At 41.1% G+C, this 21,719-nt stretch overlaps 1 protein-coding gene across 1 annotated transcript in view; it reads right to left on the reverse strand.

Annotated features, from left to right (window-relative positions):
- LOC113958804 (homer protein homolog 1-like) overlaps positions 1–21,719 on the reverse strand; it is a 149,506-nt gene that overhangs the window by 11,897 nt on the left and 115,890 nt on the right. Inside the window, exon 7 of the mRNA XM_027667343.1 lies at positions 869–979. Within this exon, the coding sequence (XP_027523144.1) occupies positions 869–979 (111 nt within the window). The remainder of the gene's footprint in view (positions 1–868; positions 980–21,719) is intronic.

A 21,719-nucleotide genomic window follows, 5' to 3' on the forward strand; every position in this document is an offset into this window, starting at 1 on the left:
GACTGTTCCATTTTGGGAGGATATTCTGTAACTACTGCATCCTGTCATGCACCTTCCTCAGAAACACCTAGCAACAGCTGCACTGGAGGCAAGACCCTGCAAGATACACTGCTCCTCTGAACATGTGCACCAGTGCACAGTGTCTGTTCAGAGGGCTCAGGAGGTCTGGTTTTACATGAGACAAACGATCCTTCATACGTGGTTCCTTGAACCTCCTTTTTCCCATCCATAAAGGGGCGAGTCTTGATCATTCTGTGGCACAAATCTGCTTTCCTCTGAGACCCATGCCAGAGCAGGTGTTACTCAAGTTCCTTGTATTTCCATGCTGCTGGTCCATCCCAAGGCAGATGGCACAATAACTATCAAGTTACAGGCTGGGGTTTTTGGCGTGTGTTTAAGGAAACGGTCGATCTTAGGGATCATGAAAGTCAACTATATTAACATATCCTGATTGGCCTGAAAAGACATTGATCTATTACTCGCTCCAAACCCTACTCTCCAGAAAAAGTAAAGTGCAATGGCTACTTCCCTTCTTAGTGAATTTGGACTGCATCAATGTGATGACTGCTCTGTAGAAACTACATATGCTTCAATGCAGACTTAATTTTGCAAAGAGAGATGCTCGGTAATAGCAAACGTGAAAAAATTATACCTTTTTTTTGTTGTTCAGATACCCAGCTTTATACTGGACTGATGTAATTATAATACATATAAAAAGTATTAATCTTTTCAAAAAAGCTGAAAAATGGATTGTACTTTGTAACATCTATAGGAAATAATACAGTATTTACCAGCCATCACAAGTTTAATATTGAAAGTCTTTAGAAATGATGTAGCAGAAAAGTCAAGAATAAATCCTAGCAGATACCTCTTCTTTTTTCTTCAGTGTAGACTCTAACTCCTGTATTGTCTGGTTTAATTCTGTTTTCTGTATGTGGACTTCGTTGGGTTGACTGTTCACACACTCTAGCTCAGTCACCTGTTGAAATAAGTAGAAGCAACATATACAGAATTGATTGCAACAAATTCAAGGTACTATTACTTCTTTGCATAAATAACTGCATTCGAAATATACCCTTAGTGCTGGGTTACTCGATTAAAATGGTGGTGTTCTTCTGAAGTCAGCATAAAATTCCTTTTAAAATTGTTTTTCATAAAATGGTTGCTATGACTTCTAGTGTTTACTGCAATATCTTGGAAATGTTAAATGTAGTATGTTGTTAGCTGAAAAAAAATTCATTAAAAGTTATACTTACTAATTATCGAAGATTTTATGAAAGAAGTTGAATTACCATTTGATAGGACTTAAAGAATGAAGTTAATTGTCTCAAAACACTGTCAAAGAAGGAAATTCCCATAAGATAAGCCATCATGACATGAACTTGCGATAAGAGCAGATGGCAACAACAGGAACCAGGCCTGATAAGGCAAATCTGGGTAACCTACCCAAACAAAGGTTCCCACTGTGGAAAACTGCAAGAAAGGAAAGCGTTAATTACACACCTAAATGAAGGTAAAGGTTTGAAATTAGTACACTGGACAAAATTCCACTCCGCAAGCTGTGGGAAAGAAAACAACTGCTTACACCCATGCCATCCCAAGTTGTGAGAACATCTGAGACGCCCTGTGAATATCTGGGACTTGGACTGTATAAAAGCGGTACTCCAGAAGCACGACTTTGGGACCCTCACCACTGAGAAGACCAAAAGAAGGATCCGGCGGGACACTATCGGAATCCATGCAGTAGTGATATCTTTATCTTTCTACTTAATCTGTCTCTCTCTCATTCTCTCTCCCTCTCAACTCCTATTTCTATCTCTCTCTCTACCTAATATTTACTGTTAAATGAAATCCGTACTATTGACTTTGGCATATGGTCTTGTTTGCACCTTAAATCGGGCAGAAGTATCCTTTAATAATTGGATCCCAACACCATTTCAGAAATAGTAATCTCTAGATGATTAAACATAGATCAGTCTGTCTAACCAGCTTCTTCATCTGACACTTTCTAATGTTGCACTATCCTTATCAACTAAGTCACAATGCTCACCTACTTCCTAACAAGCCAATTAAAATTTCACAGCCTCAATTTCTGTCTCAGTGTCATGGTTTAGGAATGGTAGTCTCCAAATTAGTAGTCCCGCTAAAACCATGTTGTCGCTCGCTCCCCCCCTCCAATGGGAGGCACAAAAGGCAGAGATCAGCAGTTGAGAAAAGAACAATTTACTGGAAACAGCATTGAGATAAGAAACAAACAGTAACAGCAAAAATATTAACAAAAGGTATAAGACAAAGAAACTATTAACATGGAAAAAAAATGACAATAAACAAATAGTGGACTGTTCTGTCTACCAAGTTTTCTCCCACCGGAAGGAACACCCTTCTCCTCAGAAGCACTAGAGAGTCCCTTTCCTTTGCCCCTGGCAATGACGTGAGGTTATTGAATAACATTAGAGTCTGGTCATGACCCATCAGCCACGTTCCCTCTCAGCTATTGCGAAAAATTAACCCTGTCCTTGGTTGAAACCAGGACATTATCCACCCCTTATTTTATACCATCTATGTCATGCCCAGATTCTACATCATCCAAATATATACATATATATATATGTATATATACAGAAGCACAGGTATCATTCCCTTAGTCAGTAGTCATCCCTCCAAGATGTCTGTTCAGTTCATTTAGTCCATGACTGTGGGTTCTATCCATCCTAGATGTCTTGCAGGGCAGGAGGGCTGGCGTGTTGTCAACTGGTTGCAAGCTACATCAGGAGCTCACGACTGGTGTATCTGGAGCAATCTATACTCGTTGTCCATGGTAATTATGATATACAGTGGCAGTGTCATTCAGCAACCAATATTATTCATTTCAACGTTACAAAATGTGCTCACCCAAAAATCAAATCCCCTTGAGGTACACATCATGTTTCCCTGTTCCACTGCATTACCCACCAAGTGCACCCAGGTCCTTGAGCAAAAGCAGTGCCACGGGTGGGTTTGCCTTTGCTTGAGGCAGGACTAATCCAAACTGTCTTCCCTAACACATTCCTCATATGCACCATGCAGACTTTATCCCCTTCTACGGTACATGGAGGTTTTGATCGGTCAGGGTCAGCTCGATTGGTAGAGCCTCTAGTGTTAATTAACCAGGTGGCCTTTACTAAATGTAGATCCCAATGTTTGAAGGTCTCACCATCCATTGCTTTCAATGTGGTTTTTAACAGTCCGTTGTACCATTCAATTTTCCAAGAGGCTGGCGCACGAGAGGGAATGTGATATACCCACTCAGTACTCTGCTCTCTGGTCCAGGTGTGTATGAGGTTATTTTTGAAATTAGTCCCGTGGGTCGACTTAGTTCTTTCTGGGGTTCCATGTCACCACAGGACTTGCTGTTCAAGGCCCAAGATGCTGTTCCGGGCAGTGGTGTGAGGCACAGGGTACATCTTCAGTTGCTTCCACCACTGTAAGCATGTAGCTCTTGCCTTGGCAGATTTGCAGGACTGTGATGTAATCAATCTGCCAGGCCTCCCCATATCTATATTTTGAACATTGCCCCCGATACCACAGGGGTTTTACCTGCTTGGCCTGCTTGATTGCAGTGCATGTTTCACAGTTCTGGATAACCTGGGAGATAGTGTCCATGGTTAAGTCCACCCCTTGATCATGAGCCCATCTGTATGTTGCATCTCTTCCTTGATGACCTGAGGCATCATGGGCCCACCGAGCTAGAAGTAATTCACCCTTATGTTTCCAGTCCAGATCCACCTGAGACACTTTAATCTTGGCAGCTTGATCCACTGGTCCACTGTTGCAATGTTCTTCAGTAGCCTGACTCGAGTACTTGTGCATCTACATGGCGTACTTTTACAGCCAACTTCTCTACCCGGGCAGCCATGTCTTGACACAATTCAGCAGCCCAGATGGATTTACCATTGCACTGTCAATTGGTCTTTTTCCATTGGTCCAGTCACCCTTACAGAACATTTGCTCCACAAGTCAGTGTAGAGGTAGAGCGCTGGTCATTTCTCTCATTCAGCAATATCTAAAGCCAGATGGACAGCATTTAACTGCAAACCTGACTTGATCCACTTTGCCCCTCAAGAGCTTCTGCGACTTGCTGCGTAGGACTCCATATGGTAGCTTTCCATTTTGATGTTTCCCTACAATATGGCAAGAACTGTCAGTGAAGAGACCATATCGATTTTCATTTTCAGGTAGTTGATTATATGGTGGGGCTTCCTCAGCATGACTCACCTTTTCCTCCTCCTCTGATGATGATAGTCCAAAATTTTCACCTTTGGGCCAGTTCATGATGACTTCCAAGATACCTGGGCAAATGGAGTTTCCTATTTGAGCTCGCTGTGTGATCAGCACGATCCAGTTACTCCATGTGGCATCAGTGGCATGATGTGTGGAGGGGACTTTCCCTTTGAACATCCAGCCTAGTACTGGCAGTCGGGGTGCCAATCACTTCTGAAGCAGTTCGAACTCCTTCATATGCCAGTATCTGTTTTTTAGTTGTGATGTAACAGGTTTTGGATCCTTTGTATCCCTGACTCCAGAACCCCATGGGTCATCCTCGACTCTCTCCAGGTACTTTTTGCAAGAGACTCCAGGAAGGACCATTATCCCTGGCTGCAGTGTAGAGCACATTTTTTACATCTTGTCCTGACTGGGCCAAAGGGTTACCGCATGAACAATCTCCTGTTTCACTTGTTCAAAAGCTTGTTGTTCTTCAGGACCCCACTTGAAATCTTTCTTCTTCCATGTCACATGACAGAGAGGGTTTGTAATCTGACTGTAATCTGGAATATGCATTCTCCAAAAGCCCCCAACACCTAGAAGAGCCTGTGTTTCCTTCTTGCTAGTTGGTGGGGACATAGCTGCTATCTTGTTGACCACATCCATTGGAATCTGACTACATCCATCTTGCCATTTTACTCCTAAAAACTGAATTTCCTGGGCAGGTCCCTCGACCTTACTTTGCATTATGGCAAAAACAGCCCTCAGGAGGATTTGGATAATCTTCTCCCCTTTCTCAGAAACTTCCCCTGATGTGTTGCCCCACACAATGATGTCATCCATGTATTGCTAGTGTTCTGGAGCCTCACCCTTTTCCAGTGCAGTCTGGATCGGTCCATGACAAATAATGGGGTTGTGTTTCCACCCCTGGGGCAGTCAGTTCCAGGTGTAGTGCACACTCCTCCAGGTGAAAGCAAACTGTGGCCTGTACTCTGCTGCTAAAGGAATGGAGAAAAATGCATTAGCAATGTTGATGGTGGCACCACCTGGCTGCCTTGGACTCCAGTTCATACTGAAGTTCCAGCATGTCCTTCACAACAGCACTCAGTCGTGGTGTGACTTCATTCAGGTCATGATAGTCTACTGTCAGTCTCCGCTCTCCATTGGACTTATGCACTGGTCATATAGAACTATAAAAAGGGTGAGCGAGTCTTGCTGACCAATCCTTGGCTCTCCAGTTCACTAATCATCTCATGGATGGGGGTCATGGAGTCCCAATGGGTGCGATGTTGTCGACGGTGCACTGTTGTGGTAGCCAGCAGTACCTGTTGTTCTTCAACCCTCAGCAGTCCCACAGCAGAAGGGTCCTCTGAGAGACCAGGCAAGGTATTCAGCTGCCTAATTTCCTCTGTCTCCACAACATTTTTCTTTCAAATATTCTGCCACTTTATCAGGGTTCTGTAGTTGTTCAGGGTGAAATTCCAAACCATTGAAGCAGAATAGTCCTTCAAAAGGTGGTCCATTTTCTCCCACCTTCCATGCCACTCATGACTATCCACTCTCGGGGCAGATTTCTGAATGACCTTCCCAGAAATCTCTGTCTTGACTCTAAACGTGGTGTGGACAACACTGAGAAGACCTGGTAGACTTAGTAACAAGAACATGCTTTCTTTAACATCTGAAAGGGAATTCATAATTCTCAAAAGCTGTTGTAAAAGGTCTGAAGGAGGAAAAGGGGGTGAAAGGTTGGGGAAAATCAGCCTCCTCTGTTCCCCACAGGTTGGGTACGATTATTAATGGAGTCCCAAAGGTAGCACCCAAAGTAAGGGTAGGAGAGCAACACTGAATACACATCCCAAATGACCCTCATTACACCACGAGGAAGCCATATGGAAATATATACAGGGTTCAGTACCACACTCACGTGAACAGACCAAGCAACATTGTGACCAGTGGTTCCATACCTAATACACAGATGCTTAGATCAAATTTGCTTCCAAACTGCTCTTGGCAGATCTATTGTTATCTAAACCCCTCATGCCCCACATTGGACGCCAATTAAGGCTGTCCTGGTTTAGGAATGGTATTCCCCAATTTAGTAGTCCCGCTAAAACCATGTTGTTGCTCGCTCCCCCCCTCCAATGGGAGGCAAAAAAGGTTGAGATAAGAACAATTTACTGTAAGCAGCATTGAGATAAGGAAATGAACAGTAACAGCAAAAGTATTAATAACAAAAGGTAGAAGTCAAAGAAACGGTTTACACAAAAAAACCCTCAAGAACAGGATATCCCCAAGAATCACAGCATGTGCCTGAGAGCATTGTCCAAACACTTTTTGAACTCAGAAAAGCTTGGTGCTGTGACCACTTCCCTGGGGAGCCTGTTCCAGTACCCAACCACCCTCTGGGTGAAAAATCTTTTCCTAATATCTAACATAAACCTCCCCTGACTCAGTTTCATGCTGTTTCCTTGGGTCCTGTCACTGGTCATGAGAGTGAAGAGATAGGTACTTGCCCCTCGTGAGGATGTTGAAGATCACAGTGAGGTCTCCCCTCAGTGTCCTCTTCTCTGAGCTAAACAAACCAAGTGACCTCAGCCGCTCCTCATAAGGCTTCCCCTCCAGACTTTTCACCATCCTTGTGGCCCTCCTTTGGATAGTGTCTAATAGCTTTATGTCTTCTTTATATTGTGGTGCCCAAAACCGTGCACAGTACTCAAGGTGAGCCTGCACCGGTGAAGAGTAGAGTGGGACAATCCCCTTCCTTGACCGGCTGGCAATGCTGTGCTTAACGCATCCCAGGACACTGTTGACCCTCCTGGCTGCCAGGACACACTGTTGAATCATATTCAACTTTCTGTCGGCCAGGACCCCCAGGTCCCTTTCTGCAGAACTGCTCTCCAGTTTCTTGTTCCCTAGTCTATACACACAACCAGAGTTGCCCTGTCCCAGGTGCAGAATCCAGCACTTTCCCTTGTTAAACTTCATATGGTTGGTGATTGCCCATCTCTAATTTATCATGGTCTCTTTGCAGGGCCTCTCTGTCCTTGAGTGAGTCAACAGCTCCTCCCAATTTAGTGTCATTGGTAAACTTACTTAGTATACCTTTGAGTCCTGTGTCCAAGTCATTAATGAAGATGTTAAAGAGCACAGGGCCTAAGATGAAACCCTGCAGAACCCTACTAGTGACTGGACACCAGCCTGATGTTACCCCATTCACTATTACCCTCTGTGCTTGACCTGTGAGCCAGTTGCTTACCCATCACATAACATGGTTATTCAGCTGTGTGCTGGACATTTTGTCCAGAAGGATCCTGTGAGAGACAGTATTAAAAGTTTTGCTGAAGTCCAAAAAGATTACATCTACTGGTTTTCCTAGATCAACTAGGTGGGTTACCTTGTTGTAATGTCATAGGTTTACTTGTTCTAAAAAAACCGAGTTGGGAATGTTTTTTTTCTTTCCCCTGCATCACTGTAAAAGAAAGATGTTGAATGAGGGAGGGAGAGGGTGGTTTGCCTAGGGTGATTGACACACACAAAAGAACTGGTCACAGCCTGCATTTCAGGTCAAAAGACGGTGGGGGGGGAGGTAAGTTTTTTCCCTCTCCTTGGGAAACAGCAGTCACTCCACTTTTGTCCTGACTCAGGGAGGGTGTTTGTGGGGGGGGGGTTCTGAAGTTTGTTTTGTTTTCGGCGGGGTCATCTGGCTGCTTCTGGCCCTGGTTTGCCTCAGTTCTCCTGTGCCCTGTTCTGCCCCCAGCCCGGACTTGTTCAGATTTCATCGGAGAGGCTTGGTCCTTCTGCGAACAAACCTTTGGGGGAGTCCTGGTCGGAGCCAGCCACCGACAGTGTGAGTCTGTGGGAAGAGCCCCTTTTCCCCCTTCTCAGTGGGGGGGAGATCTCCATTTCGGTTCTCCCGTTCACTGGGGCCCCCACGCAGCGACCGCCAGAGTCCAACAGCGCTCCCTGACAACCACCACAGATCAACTGCAGGTTCTGCTCCTTCAGAGATCCAACAACGCCCCCTCCTGATCGTGGTTAGAATTGTGCCAAATGGCAGAAAGCATTGAACTGGTTTTTTTGGGAGGGGACTTTGGGTACAGGATTATTGTTTAGTTGTTTTTGTGTTCTTTTGTTGTTCTGCCAATACACATATATTCTTTAATAAAAGGTTGTTATTTTTTTTCTTTCTCCATACTTCCTCAATTGGAGTCTCCTAATTTCGGATTTACAATTGCTTAGAGGGAGGAGCTTGGTCTTCCTCATAATTCATCCTCCTTAGCAAAACACTTCAGTCTCATTAAACTGAGACAAGAAGGAAATCAGGTTTGACAATCAGGACTTTCCCCTCAGGAGGTCACGCTGGCTGTGCCCAATGACTGCATTTGTCCTCCAGATGTTTTTCAATACCTCCCAGAATAATCTTTTCCATAATTTTATTGGGCACTGAAGTGAGACTGACAGGTCTGTAGTTTCCAGGGTCCTCCTTCTTCCCCTTCTTGAAAATCAGGACAACGTTTGCCAGCTTCCAGTCAGTTGGGACCTCTCCGGATTCCCAAGACCACTTGAAAATCATTGAGAGAGGCTTTGCGATGACATCAGTCAGCTCTTTGAGGATTCTTGGATGAATCCCATCAAGTCCCATAGATTTGTAGGGATCCAGCTGGAGCAGCAGATCCCACACAAGTTCAGGGTCAACTGTGAGTTGATCATTCTCACAGTCATGGTCCTCCAGCTCAGGGCACTGAGACCCTTGGTCCATCATCCATGTTGAAGACAGAGGCAAAGAATGCATTAAACACCTCTGCCTTGTCTCTGTCCCTGTTTGTGAGGTGACCATCCTGTATCAGGTTGATGTCATTTCTACACTGCCTTTTGCCATTAATATATTTGAAAAAAACTCTTTTTATTGTCCCCCACATTTCTGGTCAGCTGCAACTCCAACTGAGCTTTGGCTGAAAGAATTTTCTCCCTACAGTGGCAATCAGCATCTCTGTATTCTTCCCATGTCACCTGACCTTGCTTCCACTGGGCATACACCTTCCTTTTTTGCCTTATATCCAAGAGGAGATCCCTGCTCAGCCAAGATGGTCTTTTGCCTTGCCTACTTGACTTCTGACATTTGGGAATTGCCTGCTCATGTGCCCTTAGGAGGTGATGTTTAAAAAGTGACCAGCGTTGATGGACTCCAGCACCTGCAAAAACATTTTTCCAGGGGACTTTACTTACTAGTTCCCTGAGCAGTCTGAAGTCTGCTCTCCTCATGTCCAGAGTTGAGGTTTTGCTGGCACTTTTCCTCCTGTCAACAGAGATTTTAAACTCAATTGCTTCGTGATCACTGTGGTCAAGACGGTCACCAATCTCCACTCACGAGATCTACTCGGTTGACAAGCAGCAGATTAAGAAGGGCATCTTTCTGAGTTGGTTCCCATAGGACCTGTTCCATAAAGTTTTCCTCCAGGTTTTTTAGGAATCTTCTGGCCTGGGTTGCACCAGCTGTGTGATGCTCCCAGTTGATTTCTGTCAAGTTAAAGTCCCCCCATGAGGACAAGGGCACTTGACTTGGAAGTGTTCCTTAGTTCCTCAAAGAATTATTCATTGGCTTCATCATGCTGGCTGGGAGGTCTATAGTAGACTCCCACAATGACATCCCCATTATTTGTTTGCCCCTTGATTCTTATCCAAAGGCTCTCAACTGTGCCATTGCCAACTGTGAGCTCCATACATTCATTCTAACCCTTCTATTACATACAGTGCCACCCCTCTGCCTCTTCTGCCCTGCTTATCCTTTCTGAAGAGCCTGTAACTGTCCAACAGGGCACTCCAGTCACAGGTCTCATCCCACCAGGTTTCACTTATGTCAACGATGTCAAATCTCTGGGACTGGGCCAAAGCTTTGAGTTCCTCTTGTTTGTTCCTAATGCTGTGTGCATTGGTGTAGAAACATTTCAGGTGTGGTACATTGTAGCCAATACTGCATGAAGCAGATTGAGGGATGTCACTAGCACTCAGTTCCTCAAATTTTGGCACACCATCCCATTGTTCATTACTGACAAGACTGGTATTTTCCCTTTCCCCCTTCCAAGCTAGTTTAAATCTCTGTCAACGAGCCCTGCTAGCTCCTGTGATAGAACTCTTTTCCCCTCTGAGAAAGGTGCATCCCTTCAGGTGTCAGTAGACCAGGTGTTGAATAGATCATCTCATAGTCAAAGAATCCAAAATTTTTCTGATTACACCAGCCTTGGAGCCATACATTGACCTGATAGATATGCCTATTCCCATCAATATTATTCCTTGTTACCAGAAGGATCGAGGAAATCACTACCTGTGCTCCTAATCCTTGAACCAATCACCCCAAGGCCCTGAAATCTCTTTGATTGCCCTCAGACTTTGTTATTTCGTTGCTGCTGTCTTGAACAGTCAATAACCAATAATGGATAGCAATCAGAAGGCCTTACTAGACTGAAGCAATAACAGTTTGCTGAGTTTTATATGCCACTGAGCATTACAGGATCACAGAATCATTTAGATTGGAAAAGACCTCTGAGATCATTGAGTCCAATCTATGACCAAACACCACCATGTCAACTAGACCATGGAAATTTTGATCTAGGATACACAGCCTATAAATAGAGGAAGATTCCAGGCAGAAGTTTTCATTGTAGCAGACAACTAGCACACACTGGGCTGCTGGGAAGACTGGGGGAGTGAGGCTTTGGGCCAATGAGGAGTTACAAACTTGATGTGAGCTTGAGACTGATGCCTTAAGGTCCATCTGGTTTTCTGATTTTTCTAATTTTTATAAGCTTTATAAGTAGTTATATAGTAGAGATAGATTTAGAAGCAGCAGCGTTTCATTCCTTTACCCTTAGCACAGAAACTCTCCAACCCAATTACCCCATTCCATGCTCCCCATATCAATTCTACCCCTGGATTCCATTAGAACATGTTTAGTCTCACTCTAAGATAGCCCTGTTCTGTTTGGAGAATGCTTGTATCTTAGCCTAAACCACAGAGTACAGTCAAACTCTGGGTAACTATGTGCCCCCTGTACCCCAAAGAAGATGAAGATTGATGAAGAGAGGGTCCCAAAAAGACCCCTGCCTCAATTCCCCAGGGGCGGGCCGAAGGTGGTCCAGGGCAAAAGCCAGAGGGTGGAAACATCTGGGATTGGACAGGTAGTACTATAAATTGTAACATCTGTACAGAGGGGTTGCACGTGTTTTGTAATCTTATGCCTAGGCACAAATTAAAATCCTTTCCTTATCTCACCTTCAAAACTAATTTGCCTTGGAGTTTTTTCTCCCTGAATTTTCTTTTAGGCATCAAGACAGTGACTGCTCAAAGCTTCAGAAGACTGAAGAATTTCTCAAAGAAAACAAACCAAAATGAAAGCACAAAGAAACCAAGGGAGGAGATTGCACCAAATCTCAACATAGACAAGTGCTTCATGAATGAACACTTTGGTTAGACAGAGGCAAAGAAGCAGGAATGACAGAAATATTTTGAATGGTAACCCTCCCCCGCATGATTATTGATGGAATGAATCTAAACTATGTTTGCTGCAGGTTGATTCATTTTTTCAAACCCCTTTCTTGAGATAAATTTGTCCACTTCTAATCTCAAACAACAATTTTTATTCAGCATTTTAAATTCAGTGCCAGCATATCATGAAATTCCTTCTAAACTCCATACAGAAATTACTTCAACTGCTACAGAAATGCAAAGAAAGACAGATTAGAACATATTTTTAGTGTAGCTGTAGCCTATTTTATAGATATACATGACACTATTAACTTCTTGTTTTCTAAACTTATTTTTATCCATTATATTTATTGTGGAATGCAATATCCAAGGTCTACCAGCCCAGGCAACAGTGCAGATTAGGCAGTGCTCACATGCAAGACTGAATTTATGTATTTTTAGCCAGTTGAGTTACATCCCTAAATGGATCATAACTGTGACTGTGATAATATTATTCCATCAATAATTCAAGATAAACCTCTTACAAAGAAGAAAAGAGTCCTCTGCTTTCCACAATGAGAAGAGAAATGATGTTGCATGGCTCAGCAAAACTGGGAATGACTGCATAAAGTTTCACATAATTTATTCAGAAGCTTCTCAGTTCTTCATGGTGAACAGGAAGATACAAGACAGTATGCAAACAAGCGGATCATAAAAATAATCCTAGTATGGCTTTCAAGAATGAAAACTCTGGAAAGATTTTTGGTGTTAAGCAATGTGAAAATGCAAAAAACAAGGAAAATTGCTTTTCAAGGTTGCTGTTGAAAGAACAAAAAGCACACCATAGTATTATTCATATACATCACTTCTGACAGCAAATTAATTATTGTCATTTTCCAAGATTTACCCATAGATGAAATGATAACTTGGGCACAGGAGGAGTTTTGTGCATTATCAACAATAAAGAACTTTTCTCAACTGAGAAAACAAAGATTTGTTGAAAAGAACACATTTTTCTCTGTGAGCACTAATATCTCAAGCCATGGAAATATCAAAATGTTTTCCACAGTTATTCATTCTGACAGAGATGAAAGAGGAATAATTAATCACCTGCTTGATTTTTGTGAAGAAAGTAACAGAACTGCACTAGATATATTTGAAAACATAAGTGTACTGAAATCGATACTTTGAGTTTTATTCATACATTATTATTTCCAACTGATAATGCTAATACCAACTTCAGTTGACATGCCATTCTCTGCAATGTAATTAGCAAATATTTTTTCCAGCTATCTGGACAGCTCATGAAATACATGCAATAGTAAACATGGTAGAGATATGTCATCCTTTAATCCTGAGAATTTAGCTCCAGTAATTTCCTCATTCTCCAATGGAGTTTTGGAAATATAGGATATATTTTATTCTACAAAGCTTTGACTACATGAAAATGTTGTGACATGTTCGTGTATCTTTTTTATAACTTGCAAATAAAAGGATCTTAAAGCATTTCTTAGTGATTTTAGAAAGATGATGAAGATTGGGATGATGGATCCTACAGTGAAAACATTTTTTTCCTTTCCCAGAGTGACAGCAGTTTGTTTGGTTGTTTTGTTATTTCTTTTCCAAATTCTAATCTTGTATATGACACTTTGTTTGAGACAATTTGGAGGGGTGAGGACCTCGGACAGAAGTCTCCTTCCTCAGATTCAATACCCCTGGTTTTCTCCAATATATAGAGAGAGACCAAATACACCCAGATGTAAGTGAAAAAAGAACTCTTTACCAAGAAGATTGTTAATAACAATACTGATAAAACTGGGTTAAGCTAACCAGTGAGGAGCAAACTTCTCAAGCCCCCTCTCACCAGACCAAAACGAGATGGCAGCTGACCTCCCCCCATCTGGAAAAACCTGGCAGGAATGGTTTGGAGGGTCAGTGCTAGAGTAAGGCTGCAGTGCCAGCACAGGCAGTTAGAGCAGGGATACAGACCCCCCAGGCAACTGGAAGGATCCACAAGACACCTGTTGGATCCAGCAATGAGACCTGGTCACTGCAACTTCCATGCTCGCTGATCAAAATGGTGGTTGTAGTCCTGATCCATCGAGGTGGTGGTAGAAACCCTGAGTGGTAGAAGTCCTGTGGAATGAGAGAAGAAGACCCCCAACGTCGAGTCAAGTCCAAGTGTGGTCTTTTATTGGGCTCAGGATAGGTGGGAATGCCTCCAGTACCTCCCTTGAGGCAGGGAGTTCTTCACTGGATGATGTAATACTGGATCACATTTCAGGAGTCTTTGACACCTTCTAAGATGTTACAGCTGCCTGTTATATCAGCACAGATGGATCCATTATGGCCCATCAGCACAGATGAATATCTTCAGGCCATGTGTGTGAATTGTCCTGATGCTTCCCTGAGGGGAGTTATCACAGATAAGTCATTTGTGTGAGGACAAAGAAACAACACCCAGCTCGTAGCCTGAGGTGGCAGGTGTGCATGCCCTCAACACCTGGATTGTCTAAGTCATCAGCATTCCAATCTTTCACACTTGTGGATACATTCTTCTTCTAGGATAATGTACCACCCTTAAGTTCCCCCCTCAGTCCAAATTAGTAGACATATTTGGAAAAAAAAAGAAAAGGTGGATACCAGAATCTTTGTGTAACCCAGGACACACTTTTGTGTCACCTCACATATAGTGAAAATGAATTCCTGGAAAAAAAACCTAATGAAATTGTCTTGCATCCAAAATGCAAATCTGGTCTAAAAGCAAATCAAGGCAAATAAAAAAAAGACAGAAAGGACTTGCTTTCAGTTCACCATCCAAAAAAAAAAAAAAAAAAGGTGAATTCACATTTTTGTTTCAGAAAACAAAGCTACCATAACCTGATTCACCTGCTCAGCCTGAAAAGAGGCTGTCTTTTTAGTAAACTGCAAGTATTAAGTGACAGTTGAATCTTGGTAAAGGTTAGATGTACATTATTTATATTGGGAATCACACATAGAAAGGGAGCTGAGAGTACATGCTGGATTTCAGAAATCCTGTTCTAGGAAATACTCTGATACCTTAACATCAAGACTGACAACATATACCATTTCAAAATTAATATGGAACTTAGAATAGCTGAAATGGATATTGGAGGAGCAAAAATGTACATCTGAGAGAAAAATACATATCCCTTGAAATAAAATACTCATATTTTTTCCTTTGGTATCCCCTAATTCCATGCAAAGAAGGTAGTCAGCCTCCACAATGGCTTTACTTCTCATGGATTTTTAAAATATTATTCTGGATTTCCTTTTATTAGAAATTAGTTCCACTGTAAGAAGGATAACAGACCTCATGCAGGTAATTACAGCCTACTCTAAAACATAAACTCTTTTACAGGCAAGATTGTAATTTGAAAAATAAAAACCAAAGTCATTATATTCCCACGTCTTCTAAAAACTCGACTATTACAGTTAGAACAATTAGCCTTTCCAAATCTTACTGTGTTGTAGAAAACCCTAATACTCCCCAAAACATCTCTCTTCACATCTGGTCAGTATTTAATATTCTGACCTCATTTGGGCAAGAATTGCCTCTTTTTTGCCTTTTCAAGAATTTCTAGCACAATGAGAATTTATTTGCAATTTCAGATGAAAGGACTGCATATGTAAAAACATGGATTTAGTTGTCCATTTTTTTGTGCACTCGGGATTGGTCCATTGGCAGGCACATTTGTTTCAATTAAATGCATAGACAAATGCAAGCAAAATGGTAATCCTACTGTTAAGATTAAATTGTCAAACTAACCATATCTACCCTGCAAAATTCTCATCTGTTTTCTTTATTAAACAAATGGTACAAGCTACTATCTGGACACATGCTAATTACAATATCTTAAAAAGGAAGTTATACTTGGATAACATTTTTCTTTAATCAATCAAACCAAATTTAAACATAAGTTTAGATTGTTCAGTGGGTGTAGGAGAGACACAGTCTTAAAGGCAGGATGACACGAGATAGGCATCAAATAAAAAATGTGCATTGCCAATAAAATTTTGGATCAAGACTCCATTCATAAATTTCTTTTACCAAACTTTCTGTTACCTTATTTCATAATTTGACTTTTAGAAAATATCCTTGCTTGGTCATATAAAACCAAACAGTTATTCACAATAGTCCCACAGTGCTGCTAATAAATTGTTCAATAAGCACTGACTTCTCAGCAAGTAAGAAGCCCACAATATGGCCTCTGATTCAGCAAGCAACTTTATCACACATCTGCATGTTCAAAACTGAGTTTTGGTTATTCAATTATTAATGCAGCTGGTGGAAATGTGGAGGTGACTGTTAAGGGATCTGCAAAGATTTTCTATGGAAATTTTTTGAATTATCTGAGATAATATTATCTTTTATAGATTCTTGTTTTTTTTAAAATAGCACAGAAATAACTCAATAAAATGACCATGGTTTTATTTCTGTATGTTAGTGCATTTTTTTTTTAAATATCCACTTTAAAGTTTATTTTAACAGGAGTGAAATTAGGGTCCTTTATTTGTCAGGTGGTTTTGATGGCTATATGAGATGTCCTCATATTTATTTAATTAATTGAATGAAAGAACCAGAATATAATAAACTAATTTTAACTTATTTCCCAGGAAATCCTGGTAACATAATGAACTAGAATTCAAGAGTTTACCTCTCTGTTCTTTCAGGAATACCCAAGAGCTTGATCACTTCACAGCACCAAGCCTGACAGAATTCAAGAGGCGTTTGGAAGATACTCTCAGGCACATGGTGACTCTTGGAGATGGTCCTCTGCAGGGCTAAGAGTTGGACTCAGTGATACTTGTGGGTGCCTTCCAACTCAGCATATTCTGGGATTCTATTATCTCTTGCTATCTCAGGTTTCTTTTCCTGCAGATGAATGATCAAGGACTGCAGCTCTTTTATAATGCACTGGTGTTTTATTACTCTGTATTATTGCCCAGTGTCATAGGATGATTTATTTTAGCAGTTAGCATGAAAGAAAAAAATGTATAATTTTCATTTTTTACATGAAAAAGATGAAACTTTGGGTTACTTTCCATAATTCATATCACCATACAATCCTTTCTATAATATCAGGATTAATGTTGGTAGCAATGCTATTCTATTTGTCTAAAGTAGCTTACTTCAGGGTTTTTCTTTCTATTACTGAGCTGTTCTAAATTCATTATCCCTTTTTGACTTTGAAAAATTATGTAAGGTGTGTTGGAGTGCTCCTCAAACCTGTTTAAGGGAAATCCTTGTTAAACTTTGGAGGAGATTAGAGGAGAGAAGGTTGAGAACTCTAAATTACATTCTTGACAGGGCATCACATCTTCCCATAATTATCATCTCTTTGTATTTTAGAGAGAAAAATCCATACGCTCATTTAATAAAATTTTAAAAAATAAAATGTCTGACAAAATATAGATGTACAGTATTTCTGACTTAAACTCACAATACATTAGAAGGGAGCACAAGGATAATTTGTTGAGAACTTTGCACTCAGCCAAACTGAATGTGTACTCTCTTTCTTCTCAGCTCCAGGTGTGGGAGGCAATTGAGCTATGGACAGCTTGGGCCCTGAATTTGAGTGGTTGCAGCTGTGAAGTTGTGAAGGAATGTAAACAACGAAGATGAGAAGGTGGACAGGGAGGATGGAGCTGCGGGGCAGTTATGATAGCCAGAGAGCCTGGACTGTTTGCTGAGTGACCCTGAGTTGCAGAAGCTATAGAGCAGCCAATCTTAAGATGTATATGTAGTAAGGGGACCAATGGTGGTGAAACACGCTGGCTAGGGGAGACTATAAATTGGCCATGTTTGTATGAAATAAAGGCTTTTCTGTGTGAAATCCCAGTGTGGTGTCCGTCCCGACAACAACATCCAGGCATTATTAATGCAGAGAACAAATGGCAGAAGGAAGATAAAGTCCTCAGAGAAAGCAAATAAATGTAGGTTAATATGAAAAACTGAACTGATAGATGAGGAAATCCTAATCAGAAATGACAAATAATAAATTAATTTTTAAAAATGCGATCAAAGAGGGGCATTTTAGCTAAGTTTCTGTATCATAAAAAGTGTAAACAATGTGATACACAGAAAAACTATTTCAGTAATATTTGAAAACAAGTACAGAATAAAAAATATTTTGTTTAAAATAATTTAAAACAAAAAGCAAGAAATACAGAACAAGATGAAAGACTTGGCTCATCATGCTGAATGAAAAAAATGGAAAAAAGAAGGATGAGTGTATTGTGTTTGCATGGCCAGGTTTTGGTAGTGAGGAGGCTACAGGGGTACCTTCTCTGTGAAGCTGCTAGAAGCTTCCCCTGTGTCCAAGACGGACCCGCCACTGGCCAAAACTAAGCCAATCAGAGATAGTAGTAACACCTCTGTGATAACATATTTAAGAAGGAAAAAAAATTGTGCAGAACTAATTGCGCTCAGAGAAGAGTGAGAACATGATAGAAACTGTAGCAGCGCACCCTTGTATAACAAGGAATAAGATGCTCCTCGTGCGGTGGTGTGGACAAAGAGACTTTATTTCAAACTCGGCGCGGTTTTATTCCTTAACACCATGTGACTTCTCTAACCAACCAGGTTACCTATGTCGGGGCATGCTCTCTTGGGCTCTGTTACCTCGGCACATCCCCTGTGCCTTTAGACACGCCCCCTACATCACCCCTTTCCTAAATATCTAAAAGAAGTCACGATAACAGTGCAAACAAAAATGCAAACAACAATTCAAACGATCAAAACATTATAAGTTACCAAGTTTCACAGTGATCCAGCACATTGCTTGCTTGATTACTTATACTTCTATTGTAAACATTTTTAAAACTTTCTTATATTCCTATAGGGTAGTGCAACTTGGAGAGATAACTTTATTAACTTGGGCTTATCTTATCTGTGTGTAAACTATAACTTTTTTAATCTGAGGGTTTTTATAACTGGGAGATTTAACTTTATTTAAGAAACAGGGTAATCTTAGCAAACTTTAATTTCTTAAAAGCGACCTGTGGCTGAGGTAATATTATTTTGTGAGGTGTTTTGTTTTCCATTTGATTAGTCAAACAACTATTTTCATTCATTCACTCATCTCATTCATCGGTGGCCACCGTACACTGAACACACACACAAACACACACACACTTCAGAGACTGTGTTTCACCACGTTGGTCATTTTCTAATGTAAACTTAAATCATAACATAACTCTTTTCAAACTTCTGCGTTGCTCTGGTTCCTGCTGCTGTGGTCACATATTTGAATAGGGTTTTATACACTTGGGAGAATTCTGTTTGAGTCACAAAATCTAGGGATCTCGTCCAATGTCCTGAAATCAATTCTTACCATGATTAGTAGTTTGGGAGAAACAAACGCTTGAGGTGTGTGCTGCTTTTCAGACCTGCTTCTTTCAGCACTGTCACAGCTCAAAAATTGATAACATACATAGCTTTTTACAGATGTTCTTACAGGTTACACTGGTTCTCCTCCCTTTTGTTTAAATTTAGCATGTGTTTCAAAATGTGATGTGCTTTTGCTCTTTTATGGTTTAATGTGGAATGCTCGTGATATGAGAATTTTCCCATTTGATAGGAAGTATCTGGTTATTATTAATGTTAATCTATTGAAGTGTATCAAGGTTGTTAAGCAACTAACTCATGTGTTTTACGCTTTTGTGTTTTGTCTAGTGGATGCAGCAGCAGTTATGCTTTGTGGATGTGTATCTATTTGCATGTACATTTTCAACATGTCTAATTCAAAGATGTATATATCTGTTTGCTAGAACTCACTTGCTATTAACCAGCTAGGGTTAATACTTTCTGACATGGCGTGACAGGAATTTCCTGACAGTGTGAGCACACTTTGATGATGTAGTTTTTATTAATTGTTTTGAATGGTCTCTTTAGAGAACCTGTATTCTGATGTAATGAATGAGACAATTGCTTGCCTTAAAACTCTGGGTATAGTGTTAAACATTGCTGCTTTAGCAGCTTCTTAGTTACTGTCAGTTATTGTCTGTGGCATGTCAGGATGTGATTTGTGTACATATATATAGAAATCATACCTTCTGCAACTCACAGGAACCAAACAGAACGCATTTTAAACAACAGGTAAGGGTTAACAATATCTCAAGGAAATTAACTTTCAAGACAGGATATTAATCTTATAGCATAATAAGCACAATCATAACATCCAAAAAAACTTTTCCAAGGTAACATGAATGACAATCAGTCTCAGAACTATACAGAAGCTTGGTTCATGGCTGTAGTTTTCCTACTGTTCTGTGGCAGGATTTATTCAAGTCATTGCAGCATTTTGTGGTTTTCCAGATGCATGTGTGAAGACCCTGAGGCCTTTCACTGGTTCAGTTTTGCATCTGGTGTGGCCTTTAAAGGCAAATTGCAGAATTCTGCCACAATCTGTACTTAAGGAGATGAATTAAAATATTACCACTAAAACTTGCCAGGGCATCTTCAAATCCGGCGTCCTCAGCTGTCATCCTATCCAAATTGTCTTTCAAAGCTGGAATGTTGGTAAAGGCAGGATTTTTTCCGTCCAGTTCTCTCAGTCGTGCTCTGCCCTAAATGACAAGCTTGCAAACATATTAGCAGTTTACACAGATTTTAGGTGGTGTGGCATGACAGAAAAAGCTGTTCTAGAACCAGCAGTGGGCTTCTCTCAGTTTGATCCCACTGAAACAAACTGCAATGCTTCATACCTGCTGGAAACAAGAACTAGGCAGAATTGCCTTTCAGCATCTCTGTTGTTCTGTTTGCCTTTTATCACCTTGGTATAATTCTCTAACATTTGGTTTGCCTCTGCAGCTAACGATTTGTCAGACTTTAAATTGAAGTTCTCCCTTAGCAACATAAAGAGAGGGTATAGGTCCCCTATGGTTATGGTTAAAACAGGTTTTAAGCAATTGGTAGCTCTCTGAGGCTTCTGCAACTCCTGTAAATATAAATGTTTTTTACCTCGAGTTGTGACAGCTGTGTAGAACCTTTTTGCTGGGTTCTCTCGTCTCGGGCAAGTCCAGAGTTGTGGTTGTTGGATTCTTCCTGAAACAACCTGAAGATCTGCATCTTGGGTGGTTTTGGTTAAAGCAGCAGGAACAAATAACAGTTCATTTCTTGTGGTCGTGGTTATTAATGTGTCATCTGCATAATGATGTATTATGGCTGTCTGATACTTTATCGATGTATTTTGCATCCTTTGAGGAAGGGCAGCCCAGCAGTGACTTTGCATAGATTGTGCACTGTTTAAAACCATGATGGAAAAGAAAGGTTTCTGGGCACCTTCCGGGTGAAGGAGAATGGTAAAGGAATGGTTTTTTGAATCAGTTACCACTCGTGGCCAATTTGCTAGAAGCCTTATAGGTAGGGGCAGTCCGATCTGCAAGGCTTCTGCATGTTTTTTGACTGCATGTTCTGCTCTTAACATTTGCAATGTTTTCCACCTGTCACCTTTTTTTGGGGTCCAGGATACACAGGTATTTTGGGGACTGATTATTGGCATTTTGTGGCTTGCCTTAATTTGTTTCCTTTCTTGCACATGAAAAGTAGTACTACAAAGGATTACAGCAAGCAGGGCTCCTACAAGCAGTATAATGCTTGTAGCACATCTTTTACCTTGCTTATGGCACCTTTGGTATAACTCAGTCATTTCTTTGTTGGTAGGGTGTTTATGGAATGTTGCTATTAGGGGCTTCCACGGACAATTTTCCTGAGAGTGACCTATTTCTCCACAACTAATACAACTAGCTTTGTGTCTGACTTCTTTCTGTACTCTTATCTGGGCATCTAAAGCTGCAGCTAAGGAGGCAGGTAGCTCCTTCTCAAAGCTAGCGTTCTGGTAGGATTGTACCAGCTCAATAAAGTCACAGTTCTCGCTTGCAGGAGGGTTCTGCAAAACTCCTTCACAGTTTGCATTTTCTCTTTCAAAAGCCAAATGCTTGTACAGCATCTCTCTGGTTTCATTGTATTTAATTTGCTTGTTCAAAGCAGA

The sequence above is a fragment of the Corapipo altera genome, unplaced genomic scaffold (genome assembly GCF_003945725.1).
Source record: "Corapipo altera isolate COAL_440 unplaced genomic scaffold, ASM394572v1 61242, whole genome shotgun sequence".
Taxonomy (NCBI): domain Eukaryota; kingdom Metazoa; phylum Chordata; class Aves; order Passeriformes; family Pipridae; genus Corapipo; species Corapipo altera.